The 13,807-nt window shown below is 35.6% G+C and overlaps 1 protein-coding gene across 1 annotated transcript in view; it reads right to left on the bottom strand.

Moving 5' to 3' along the window:
• The window catches only part of UNC13C (unc-13 homolog C), a 617,099-nt gene that overhangs the window by 235,047 nt on the left and 368,245 nt on the right, over window positions 1-13,807 (bottom strand). Inside the window, exon 17 of the mRNA XM_012469803.3 lies at window positions 12,340-12,473. Coding sequence (XP_012325226.2) covers window positions 12,340-12,473 — 134 coding nt within the window. The remainder of the gene's footprint in view (window positions 1-12,339; window positions 12,474-13,807) is intronic.

The raw sequence follows: 13,807 nt of genomic DNA, 5'->3' as shown, positions 1-13,807 counted from the left end.
ATAATCATAAGGAACCTACAAAAAAGTAAACTGAGAAAGGCTGAAGATACATATTTGTTTATCTATGTACTACAAACAAAGAATGAGAAATTGGAATTAAAAAAACCATTTAAGATAGGAATAAAAATACTTAGAAAGAAATTAACAAAGCACATGCAACACCTGTTTACTAAAATGGACAAATGTTGCTTTGAGAAATTAAATAAGACCTTAATGAATGTACATACCATGTTAATGGATTATAAAATTCAATATTGCTGTTTTCATTTTTCCCCAAATCGATCTATATATTTAATGCAATATTAATCAAAAGTCCAGCAGGCATTTTTCCCATAGAAATTGACAAACTGATGCAAAATTTAAATGGAATTGCAAAGGAGCTAGAATAGCCAAACAATTTTCAAAAACATAAAGTTGAACAAATTTTACTACAATATTTCGAGATATATTATAAAACAACAGTGACCAAGATGTGCGGTACTGGTATCATTATGTATATATAGATTAATGGAACAGAATACAAAGAACTTCAGAATTAGCCTCTTACATATATAATCAGTTGATTTTTCACCAGGTTGCCAAAGCAATTCCATGGGGAAAGAATATTTTCAACAGGTAGAGCTAAAAAATATACAACTGTGTGAAAACAATACCAAAGAAAGTTAAACTTGATTGTCACGCCATATGTATTACATGAAATGAATTATAGACTGCAATGTAAGATTTTCTAGAAGAAAACTGTGGTGTTGCAAGCTGACTGTGGGGATTGCAAAGATTTCTAAAATAGAATCTTTAACAAATCTTAAACTATAAACAAACTAATCAATAAATTGAACTATTACATCAAAAATTTCTTAAAATGCACAGTAACTATGCTCTTCCAATGACACTAGTAAGAAAATGGAAAAGAAAGTTACAAACTAGAAGCATATATTGCAACATTTATATCTGATGACAGACATTTATCTAGTGTAGACCTTTATACCTCAACAATAATTAAATAAACATCCTAACTTGGAAATGGGAAAATGATTTGAGCAGAAATTTCACCAAAGAAGATATATGAATTTGAAATATGCAGACAAAAAATACGGTGAGTATCATTAAGATTCAGAAAAATGCAAATTAAAATCATAGATAATATTAAATGTCTATTAGGATACCTAAAATTAAAAAATTTATCAAATCAAGTATTGGCATGGTACAACCACTTTGGAAAGCAGTTTGGCAGTTTTAATATTAAATACATACTTGCCACATAACACAAGAGAAATAGAAGAGCATGTCTATACAAAGACTTGTAAACAAATATTTATAGTAACCAAATCTTGAAAAAATACAAATTTTAATTTAACAGATGAATGAATGGACATATTGTGGTATATATGTATAATGGAATACTACTCAAAAAATAAAAAGAAACAAATAATAACATGGGTGAATCTCAAAATAGTTGTAATGAATAAAAGAAGCCTGACATAAGAATGTAAAGAATCTATAATTACATTTACACATAATGATAACATTTCAAAACTAGTTCATAGTATCAGAAAGCAGTTAAGTGGTTGCCCAGGAATGGTGGTGGAGTGGATGAATTACAAAACAGGATTAATTACTGAGGTAATGGATATCTTCACTATTTTGAATATACTGATAATTTTGTGGCTAAATACATATGCCTATGTATTCAAACTATTGAAATTATACTTTTCAAATATGTGAAATTTTATTATATTCAATTATACCTCAATAAACCTGTTAGAGAGACAGAAACCTAGAACTAAATCTGAAGATATTCCAGTTAATATTATCTAGTTTCAATTAAATGCTGAAATTTCTACAGACATCTAAAATTCATTATAAAGAATTTTAAAAGTTGGGAAACTTATTCAAATAAATACTGTAGTTTATTAAGAAATCAACAACATGGGAAAGAGAGAAACAGATACTGACTACATGTATAAATTTAATTTATTAATTCATTCAACAAATAAGTATGTCTGAATACATACTAGTCAACAATACAGAAGTTCTTTCCCTCATGCATATATTCTACTGTTATTATAAACTTGCCAAATTTGAGTAAGCAAAAGCCTACTATGATTTCTCAAACTCATGATAACAATAAGAACTTTACTAAATGATCTGAATCAATAATCATGGATTACATCTAAAGAGATTTTTAAAATGTCCTATATTTTAAAATTATTCATTCACTTGCCTTTGCCTCTAAAACAAAACCCAAGCTTCTTTTAACCTGACATGTCCTTAACATATTGCTATGTGCCTTCATTGTTTGATCATGAACATAAGACACATTAACAGAGATCATTATTAATATTGCAGATTTCTGTGTCAACTTCAGGTTTTCTGACTACATAGATTTGGAATGGGGCTCAAGATCTGTAAATTCAACTAGTAGTCCATGTGATCCTTATGCTAGTGGTCTGGATTTTTTTACTTTGTGAAATATACATTAGCCTAAGTAATCAAGGAGATGATTAATGAAGCATAAATGTGACAATATATTATTCAAATGAAGAAAGAGATATAAATGAAAATCTCCAGTGAAGATCCTAGATGGCCAAATAGGAACAGCTCTGGAGTGCAGTTCCCGCAAGAACAATACAGAAGGTGAGTGATCACCACATTTCCAAACGAGTTTTCACTGCCCACAGACCAGGAAATTCCCAGGCCAAAAAGCACCACAAGTTTCCAGCACGGCCGGTTCAGCCAGTGCCGTGGGTTGGCACACAGAAACTCACACAAATCTGGGGGGCCATTTCAACTGGTGCTTGGAACGCCTGGGAGACAGAGCTGGCCATTCAACTGAAAGGGAGGGGGCTGAGACGGGGGGCCAGGTGATCTGGCTCGGCAGGTATCGCCCCCACAAAACAAGCAATCTGCAATGCTCTGGATTGAGAATTTCACAGCAAGCTAAGCTGGACCTGGGATGTTCCAGCTCAGTGGCGGGGAGGGCATCCACTGCTCCAGAGGCAGTCCGCCAATACCAAGGCAGTTCTAACTGTACCTCTATAAACAACACATCAAGGAAGGTAACACAGAAGCTGGGCAGAGCCTGTGGCAGCTCAGCAATGCCTCTGCTGGCAGATTGTGACTAGACTATCTCCATGCTGGGCAGGGCATCTATGAAAAACGGCAGCAGCACGTCAGGAACTTATAAATAAAGCTTGAACTTCGTAAGTCAGAGCATCTGGGAAAAGACACGGTTATGAGTTCTACTGCAGCAGACTTAAACGTACCCTCCCAGCAGCTCTGCATGGAAAAGCAGAGCTCCCAGCACAGCACTTGAGCTCCAATAAGGGACAGACTGTCTCCTCAAGCAGCTCCCTGACCTCCACATACCCAGAGACACCTCATAAAAAAGAGCTCAGGTCGACATCTGGCGGGTACCATTCTGGGACGAAGATAACAGAAGAAGAAAGCAACCCTTACTGTTCTGCAGCCCCCGTGGGTGATCCTCAGGCAAGCAGGGTCTGGAGTGGACCTCTAGCAGTCCTACAGCAGAGGGGACTGTTAGAAGGAAAATAGAAACAGAAAGAAATAGCTTCAACATCAACAAAAAGGATGTCCACTCAGAGACCCCATTCGAGAGTCACCAACTACAAAGACCACAGGTAGATAAAGCCATGAAGATGGGAAGAAACCAGTGCAAAAAGGATGAAAACACCAAAAACCAGGACACCTCTCCTCCTCCAAGGGATCACAACTCCTCACCAGCTAGGGAACAAACCTGGATGGAGAATGAATCTGATGAACTGACAGAAACAGGCTTCAGAAGGTGGGTAATAACAAACTTCTCTGAGCTAAAAGAACATGTGCTAACCCAAAGCAAAGAAACTAAGAACCTTGAAAAAAGGTTAGATGAAATGCTAACTAGAATAAACAGCTTAGAGAAGAATATAAATGACTTGATGTAGCTGAAAAACATAGAATGAGAACTTCATGAAGCATACACAAGTTTCAATAGCATTGACAAAGCAGAAGAAAGGATATCAGAGATTGAAGATCAACTCAATGAAATAAAAGAGAAAGCAAGATTAGAGAAAAAGGAGTGAAAAGAAATGAACAAAGCCTCCAAGAAATACGGGATTATGTGAAAAGGCCTAATCTACGTTTGATGGGTCTACCTGAATGGGATGGAGAGAATGAATCCAAGCTGGAAAACACCCTTCATGGTATTATCCAGGAGTACTTCCCCAGTCTAGCAAGGCTGGTCACGATTCAAGTCCAGGAAATACAGAGAACACCACAAAGTTGTTACTCAAGAAGAGCAACCCCAAGACACATAATCGTCAGATTCAACAGGGTTGAAATGAAGGAAAAAATGCTAAGGGCAGCCAGAGAGAAACGTTGAGTTACCCACAAAGGGAAGCCAATCAGACTCACAGCGGATCTCTGGGCAGAAACCCTATAAGCCAGAAGAGAGTGGGGGCCAATCATCAACATACTTAAAGAAAAGAACTTTCAACCTAGACTTGTATATCCAGCCAAACTAAGCTACATAAGTGAAGGAGAAATAAAATCCTTTACAGACAAGCAATTGCTGAGATTTCATCACCACCAGGCCTGCCTTGTAAGAGCTCCTGAAAGAAGCATTAAACAAGGAAAGGAACAACCAGTACCAGCCACTCCAAAAACATACCAAATGGTAAACACCACTGACACAATGAAGAAAATGCATCAACTAATGGAAAAACATCCAGCTAGCATCAAATGGCAGGATCAAATTCACACTTAACAATATTAACCCTAAATGTAAATGGGCTAAACGCCCCAATCAAAAGACACAGACTGGCAAATTGGATAAAAAGTCAAGAATCACCAGTGTGCTGTATTCTGGAAACCCATCTGACGTGTAAGGACACACATAGGCTAAAAATAAAGGGATGGAGTAAGATCTACCAAGCAAATGGAGAGAAAAAAAAAAAAGCAGGAGGTGCAATCCTAGTCTCTGACAAAATGGATTTTAAATCAACAAAGGTCAAAAGAGACAAAGAAGGGCATTACATAATGGTAAAATGGTCAATGCAACGAGAAGAGCTAACAATTCTAAATATATATGCACCCAATATAGGAGCATCCAGGTACATGAAGCAAATTCTTAACGACCTACAAAGAGACTTAGACTCCCACACAATAATAGTGGGAGACTTTTACACTCCACTGTCAATATTAGATCAATGAGACAGAAAATTAACAAGGATATCCAGGACTTTAACTCAGATCTGGACCAAGCAGACCTAATAGACATCTACAGAAATCTCCACCCCAAATCTACAGAATATACATTCTTTTCAGCACCACATTGAACCTACTCCAAAATTGACTACATAATTGGCAGTAAATTACTTCTCAGCAAATGCAAAAGAAAAGAAATCATAAGCAATAGTCTCTCAGACCACAGTGCAAACAAATTAGAGCTCAGGATTAAGAAACTAACTCAGAACCACACAACTTCATGGAAACTTAACAACTGACTCCTGAATGTCCACTGAATAAACAATGAAATGAAGGCAAAAATAAAGATGTTCTTTGAAGCCAACAAGAACAAAGACACAATGTACCAGAATCTCTGGGACACATTTAAAGCAGTGTCTAGAGGACAATTTCTAGCAATAAATGCCCACATGAGAAGCGAGGAAAGATCTAAAATCAACACCCTATTGTCAAAACTGAAAAAACTAGAGGAGCAAGATTAAAAGAACTCAAAAGCTAGCAGAAGACAAGAAATAACTAAGATTGGAGCAGAACTGAAGGAGATAGAGATACAAAAAACCCTTCAAAAAATCAATAAATCCATCAGCTGGATTTTTGAAAATATCAACAAAATAGACCACTAGCCAGATTAATAAAAAAGAAAAGGGAGAAGAATTAAATAGATGCAATAAAAAAATGATAAAGGGTGTATGATCACCAATTCCACAGAAATACAAACTACCATCAGAGATTAGTACAAACAACGCTGTGCACATACACCAGTAAACCTGGAAGAAATAGATAAATTCAGGACACTTACACCCTCCCAAGCCTAAACCAGGAAGAAGTTGAAACCTTGAAAAGACCAATAAGAAGGGTGGTAATTGAGGCCACAATTAATAGACTACCAATCAAAAAAAGTCCAGGTTCAGATAGGTTCACAGCCAAATTCTACCAGATGCACAAAGAGCAGCTGGTACCATTCCTTCTGAAACTGTTCCAAACAATACAAAAAGAGGGAATCCTTCCCAAATCATTTTATGAGACCAACATCATCCTAATACCAAAACCCAGCAGAGACTCAAAAAAAGAAAACTTCAGGCCAATATCAATGATGAACAGAGATGCAAACATCTTCAATAAAATACTGCAACAGCATATCAAAAAGCTAATCGATCACAATCAAGTAGGTTTCATCCTGCGGATGCAAGGCTGGTTCAACACATGCAAGTCTATAAACGTAATCCACTACATAAACAGAACCAAAAACAAAAACCACATGATCATCTCAATAGATACAGAGAAGGCCTTTGACAAAATTCAACACCACATTGTGCTAAAAACCCTCAATAAACTAGGTATCAAAGGAATGTATCTCAAAATAATAAAAACTATTTAAGACAAACCCACAGCCAATATCATACTGAATGGGCAAAAACTGGAAGCATTCCCTTTGAAATGTGGCACTAGACAAGGATGCCCTCTCTCACCACTCCTATTCAATATAGTATTGGAAGTTCTAGCCAGAGAAATCAGGGAGGAAAAAGAAATCAAGGGTATTCAATTAGGAAAGGAGGAAGTCAAATTGTCTCTATTTGCAGATGACATGTCTATTTAGAAGATTCTATCATATCAGCCCCAAATCTCCTGAAACTGATAAGCAACTTCAGCAAAGTCTCAGGATACAAAATCAATGTGCAGAAATCACAAGCATTCCTATATACCAATAACAGACTAACAGAGAGCCAAATCATGAGCCAACTCCCATTCACAATCGCTACAAATAGAATAAAATACCTAGGAATACAACTAACAAAGGATGTAAAGGACCTCTTCAAGGAGAACTACAAACCACTACTCAAGGAAATAAGAGAGGACACAAACATGGAGAAACATTCCATGTTCATGGTTAGGAAGAATCCTTATCATAAAAATGGCCATACTACCCAAAGTAATTTATAGATTCAATGCTATCCCCATCAAGCTACCAAGAACTTTCTTCACAGAACTGGAAAAAACCACCATAAACTTCATATGGAACCTAAAGAGAGTCTGCATAGCCAAGTCAATTCTAAGCAAAAAGAACAAAGCTGGAGGTATCACACTACCTGACTTCAAACTATCCTACAAGGCTACGGTAATCAAAACAGCATGTTACTGGTACCAAAACAGAGATATAGACCAATGGAACCGAACAGAGGCCACGGAGGCAACGCCACACATCTACAACCATCTGATCTTTGACAAACCAGACAAAAACAAGCAATTGGGGAAAGTATTCCCTGTTTAATAAATGGTATTGGGAAAACTGGCTAGTCATATGCAGGAAACTGAAACTGTATCCCTTCTCTACACCTCATACAATATTAACTCCAGATGGACTAAAGATTTCAACATAAGAGCTAACACCATAAAAACCCTAGAAGAAAACCTAGGCGACACCATTCAGGACATACACACAGGCTTGTAGTTCTCCTTGAAGAGGTCCTTTACATCCTTTGTTAGTTGTATTCCTAGGTATTTTATTCTACACATCTACAACAATCTGATCTTTGACAAACCTGACAAAAGCAAACTATGGGGAAAGGATTCCCTGTTTAATAAATGGTGTTGGGAAAACTGGAAAGCCATGTGTAGAAGGCAGAAACTTGACCCCTTCCTGACACTTTACACCAAAATTAACTCCACATGTATTAAAGATTTAAACATAAGACCTAACACCATAAAAACCCTAGAACAAAACCTAGACAATACCATTCAGGACAGAGGCATAAGCAAGGATTTCATGACTAAAACACCAAAAGTAATGGCAACAAAAGCCAAAATTGACAAATGGGATCTAATTGAACTTAAGAGCTTCTGCATATCAAAAGAAACAATCATTAGAGTGAACCGGCAACCAACAGAATGGGAGAAAATTTTTGCAATCTACCCACCTGACAAAGGGCTAATATCCAGAATCTACAAATAACTAAAACAGATTCACAAGCAAAAAACAAACCCATCCAAAAGTGGACAAAGGATATGAATAGACAGTTTTTAAAGGAAGACATATATGAGGACAACAAACATGAAAAAATGCTCATCATCATTGGCCATTAGAGAAATGCAAATCAAAACCACATTGAGCTACCATCTCACACCAGTTAGAATGGCAATCATTAAAAAATCTGGAGATAATAGATGCTGGAGTGGATGTGGAGAAATAGGAACATTTTACACTGTTGGTAGGAGTGTAAATTAGTTCAACCACTGTGGAAGACAGTGTGGCGCTTCCTCAAGGGCCTAGAAATAGAAATTCCATTTCACCCAGCAATCCCATTACTGGCTATATACCCAAAGGTTATAAATCATTCTATTATAAAGACACATGCACACGTATGTTCATTGTGGCACTGTTTACAACAGCAAAGACCTGGAACCAACCCAAATGCCCATTGATGATAGACTGGACAGGGAAAATGTGGCACATATACACCATGGAATACTATGCAGTCATGAAAAATGATGAGTTTTTGTCCTTTGTAGGGACATGGATGAATCTGGAAACCATCATTCTCAGCAAACTGACACAAGAACAGAAAATCCAACATGCATATTCTCACTCATAGGTGGGTATTGAACAATGAGAACACATGGACACAGGGAGGGGAGCATCACACCCTGGGGTCTGTTGTGGGGGGCTAGAGGACGGATAGTGGGGGGCGATGGGGAGGTTGGGGAGGGATAACACGGGGAGAAATGCCAGATATAGTTGGCGTGGTGATGGAGGCAACAAACCACATTGCCATGTATGTACCTATGCAACAATCCTGCATGATCTGCACATGTACTCCAGAACCTAAAGTACAATAATAAAAAATAAACAAAATAAAATGAAATAAAATAAATGAAACCTGACCACATTATACAAAAGCAACATTGTCCACCAGGACCCCATCTCAGTCTCCAGATGTGTTTACTTAAAGCATTTATTAAGTGAGAAACTAAATTGAATGATCTTCAATATGCATAAAAGCTTTGCAGCATCCCTAATATCTTACCAAACACAGTAATAAAAAATAGATTCCAAACAGAGGAAAGCATTCAGTTTTTTCAGGGACAAGTTTTCAAAGGAAAACAGTGGACTTAAACTCTGATGTTAAAAATAAAATTAAAAAAAAAAAACAGTTCTCTCTTTTACACATGTCGTTGCTAATTTTTATACTTAGTAGGCTCAATTTAGTTCATAATTGTAAATCAATTTTTGCCATAAATGTATTTATTCCAGTTCCTTTACTACAGTTACATGAAATCAACTAAAATCTTTGTATATATATATGTCAACTAAAATCTGTGTATACATGATTAAAAACAAATCTGGGATATTTTAATTTGTTCCATAATTTTAAAATGTATCTTACTGGTCATATCCTAATTTAAGACATTTGGTAAACATTAGACATTTCTTTGATTATTAAAGCCAAAGTTTCCTTGTATAACTGAATTTGTGTTTCTCAGCAGATGTTTGTTTTGATTCAGTAATCATTTATAAAATGGCTTATCTCAGTCCAAGAACACAGTCTTGAAACAAGCTGTTGGTCTCCTAATCTTTCATTAACCTACTCTGTCCTCAAGAAAGGTCCAAAGAGTAAATAAGAAAACAAATCTGTTCCAGAAAGCTGCCAGAGACCTAAGAAGTACTTTCCCATATAAACCCTAGAAGATAAACTAGGAAATATCATTCAGGACATAGGGCAAGGACTTCATAATTAAAATACCAAAAGCAATGGCAATAAAAGCCAAAATAGGCAAATGGGATATAATGAAAATAAAGAGCTTCTGCACAGCAAAAGAAACTATCATCAGAATGAATAGGCAACCTAGAGAATGGGGGAAAATTTTTGCAATCTACCCATCTGACAAATGGCTAATATCTAGAATCTACAAAAAACTTAAACAAATTTACAAGAAAAAAACTAACAACTGCATCAAAAGTGAGTGAAGGATATAAACAAACACTTCTCAAAAGGAGACATTTATGAGGCCAACAAACATACGAAAAAAAGTTCATCATCACTGGTCATTAGAGAAATGCAAATTAAAACCACAATGAGATACCATCTCACTCCAGTTAGAATGGTAATCATTAAAAAGTCAGGAAATAATAGATGCTGGAGAGGATGTGGAGAAAGAGAAATGCTTTTACACTGTTGGTGGGAGTGTAAATTGGTTCAACCATCGTGGAAGACAGTGTGGTGATTCCTCAAGGATTTAGAAATAGAAATACCATTTGACTCAGCAATCACATTACTGGGTATATACCCAAAGGATTATAAATCATTCTATAATAAAGACACACACACACACGTATTTTTATTGCACCATTGTTCACAATAGTGAAGACTTGGAACCAACCCAAATGCCTATCAATGATAGACTAGATTAAGAAAATGTGGCACATATACACTATGGAATAGTATACAGCCATAAAAAGAATAAGTTTATGTCATTTGCAGGAACATGGATGAAGCTGGAAACCATCATTCTCAGTAAACTGACAAAAGAACAGAAAACCAAACGCCACATGTTCTCACTCACAAGTAGGAGTTGAACAATGAGAACACATGGACACAGGGAGGTGAACATCACACACTGGGGCCTGTCAGGGGTAGGAAGCTAGAGAAGGGATAGCATTTGGAGAAATACCTAATGTAGATGATGGGCTGATGGATGCAACAAATGACCATGGCATGTGTATGACTATGTAACAAACATACACATTCTATATATGTACTCCAGAACTTAAAGTATAATAAAAAAAATGATTTTTTTTTTTTTTAAAAGAAGTACTTCCCAGCACCCGTGATGAGATGATAACATGTTACAGGTTAAGAGGAGATCTTCCAGTCCTAATAGAAGAGAATAAAAGAGCAAAATCTGTACAGAAGTTAGGAAACACCAAGGCCATCAGAAAGAAAAGGCAGATATAAGAATTAGGTTTGGGGAAAAAGGGAGAAGAAAGTGAAAAAGGCAAACTTAATACAATGGTGATTGCATACCAAAAATAGAACCACTTTCTCCACAATTAGGAGGAATTGTGGGGCTGGGGAAAATTGGTGCTTAATAGTAAGCAAAAAAAGATGAAGACTGAAATACCTGAATTTATTTCTTCTTTAATTGGAGTTTTAATTGGACTCAACATAAAAGTTGACCTCAACTGTCTTGACCAGTATAAAGAATAAGAATACGGTCCTTTACCCACAGTAAGTCAAAGACTACTTCACTGTTCTACTTTATAGTTTGTCTAGTTCTGCTACCCTTGCTACCCACAACATTTCAGGTCTAACTAATATCGTCAAGACAACACTCTTTATTAACTAGATTGCAAGTGCCTAGCTAATAGTCTGATATTATTTTGCTTGCATGGTCTTTAATATGTGGGTAAGTAAAATCTAAGCAATATTAAAGTAGGATTGTGTCTTGGAAATAATCTAATAATTACATCTTTATTTTAGTTGGGAGGAAACTGAGACCCAGAGAAATTTGATAATTTGCCTAAGGTCTCATAGCTACTGGTATTTTGATAAAATGATGATTTTTACAGTCTTTTCTATAACAGTCATGAAGTTTAATTAATCTATCTTGTCTTAGAGACATTAGATTATAATTTGTGAAAACTGACTTTTATTAAATATTTTATTAAGTTTTTTAAATCAATACAAACAACTATTTTGAAAGATTTTTTGACAAGTCTTTACTATTAACAAGTCACAATGCAATGTGTTTAACACTAGCTCTTCAAAATTATTTTTAGTTTTGGGGGAGTGTACATTTTTTTCTTTTGAGACAATGGTATAGTTATGAAAAGATCCACAGGAAAAGTTTTACATTATGTAAAAATAAAATCTTGGAAAATATTTATGTCCATATCCAAAGAATCATACTCTATGCAGCTCAGACTAAACATTTATAATATCATTTAATTGATATTTAGTGATAAAAGTTTAAAAATACTATTTTCTATAGCTTAATTTTGGAAAAGTCTATTACTGTCATCAGCTCGTGCTGTGCTTAAAATGGATATTATTTTAACTTTAGCGGAATAAAATCCATTCATTTCCAAAACTTGGTACTTACTGATTCAGGACAGGAGTGTAGGCAGTTTTATCCTCATCAATAATAGTGACCATCAGTGTTATAAGTTGGGGCCAAAAATCCAAATTCTTTGTGGTTGGTCCCTGATCTTCACGAGGAATGTCCTGTTTCTTACTCTGCTCACAAGTTCACGCAACATGCAAAAGAAAAGATTAAATGGGATGACTTTAGTTAGATGTCACTGTCAAATAAAATATCAAAGAAAAAAGATTATGGAAATGAACTTCTTACATTAGGGGAGTCAAAGCTGTTAAACTCGGATTTCTTTTCTTCATTGAATGGCATCCCATAGAATTAACTCACAGTAGCCAGGCTTGTATTTCTAATAACTTTTAAAATTTTAGTTTAACTTCCATTGCCTTTTTTTTTGGTTCTGGATTAGAGATTTCTCCTCACTCTGACAGTTTGTGACCTTAGGAATTATTATTGTGGAATACACGCCTTTAATGTGGTTTCTTCCAAGGATGAAGATTGAATGTTGTGTGTGCCAAGGTGTGTGTTTGTGTGTTTGTGTATGTGTGTGTGTGTGGTGCATAAAACTTATCCTAAATAATTTGCTCAACGTTACATCAGTTCTAAGTATGCACAACTGACAGCTGTCTGGTTGCAGAATCGGTACTGTTAAATCCTACTATACATGCTGTATGAATTGCCTTGAACTCTCCCTTCTTATGCACAAATTGATCTAGATAACTAAAATTTTGTAAGTTTGCCTTTTTCTTTTTTCCTTTCTTAAAAACATCTTTGAATCTTTCTCAATTTACCACTCTGCTCGAAATCTTCAACTCTCATTCTAAAAAGCAGAATGTGACATAGGGTAATCTTGATCTATTTTGAGGTTAACAGGGTATAATAACGATCTTGAACGTTTCACATATAAATTTCATACTCAACATATGCAATTCTTTACAACATATAGATAAGTTATTCTGGTCTTTTATTTTGGTGGGTGTTCCTCTTAGAGTACTCCTTTTACATTTACTTGTTAAAATTGGACAAAAAATATAGGCAGAGATAAATTTTCACTTAAATATATGACAATTTTTGCTAAATCATTTACAAGCTTATAGGTACAGGATATTTGAAAATACCAACTTATGGCTCCAGAAACTTAAAGACTCCAATGTAACATGGATATTACATTTTATTTGGCTGAAACTGTTGCCATATCTAATTGCCATGTTTTCTGCTGTGACCAGATCAGCCACCCTGTCTGCTGAATGGTTGTATATGTATATCTTCCAATGCAAATCATGATATGTAACCATATTTTGTTGAGTTGTCGTTTAATTATTATGCTCACTTAACTTGAAAGACAATCCTATAGTGAATTCACTTACTACTAGAGATCTCTACTCATGGACTATAATGTACTTTTAAGACCATATATTTCCTTAGGGTGCATCCAAGAGTTGTTGATTTATGTTTATGTTTGAAATGCAACATATGT

This window comes from Aotus nancymaae, unplaced genomic scaffold (genome assembly GCF_030222135.1).
Source record: "Aotus nancymaae isolate 86718 unplaced genomic scaffold, 86718_ANA_hifiasm-v0.15.2.pri h1tg000062l, whole genome shotgun sequence".
Classification (NCBI taxonomy): domain Eukaryota; kingdom Metazoa; phylum Chordata; class Mammalia; order Primates; family Aotidae; genus Aotus; species Aotus nancymaae.
Note: the sequence above shows the minus strand (reverse complement) of the source record. Positions and strands in the feature narration are given on the sequence as shown.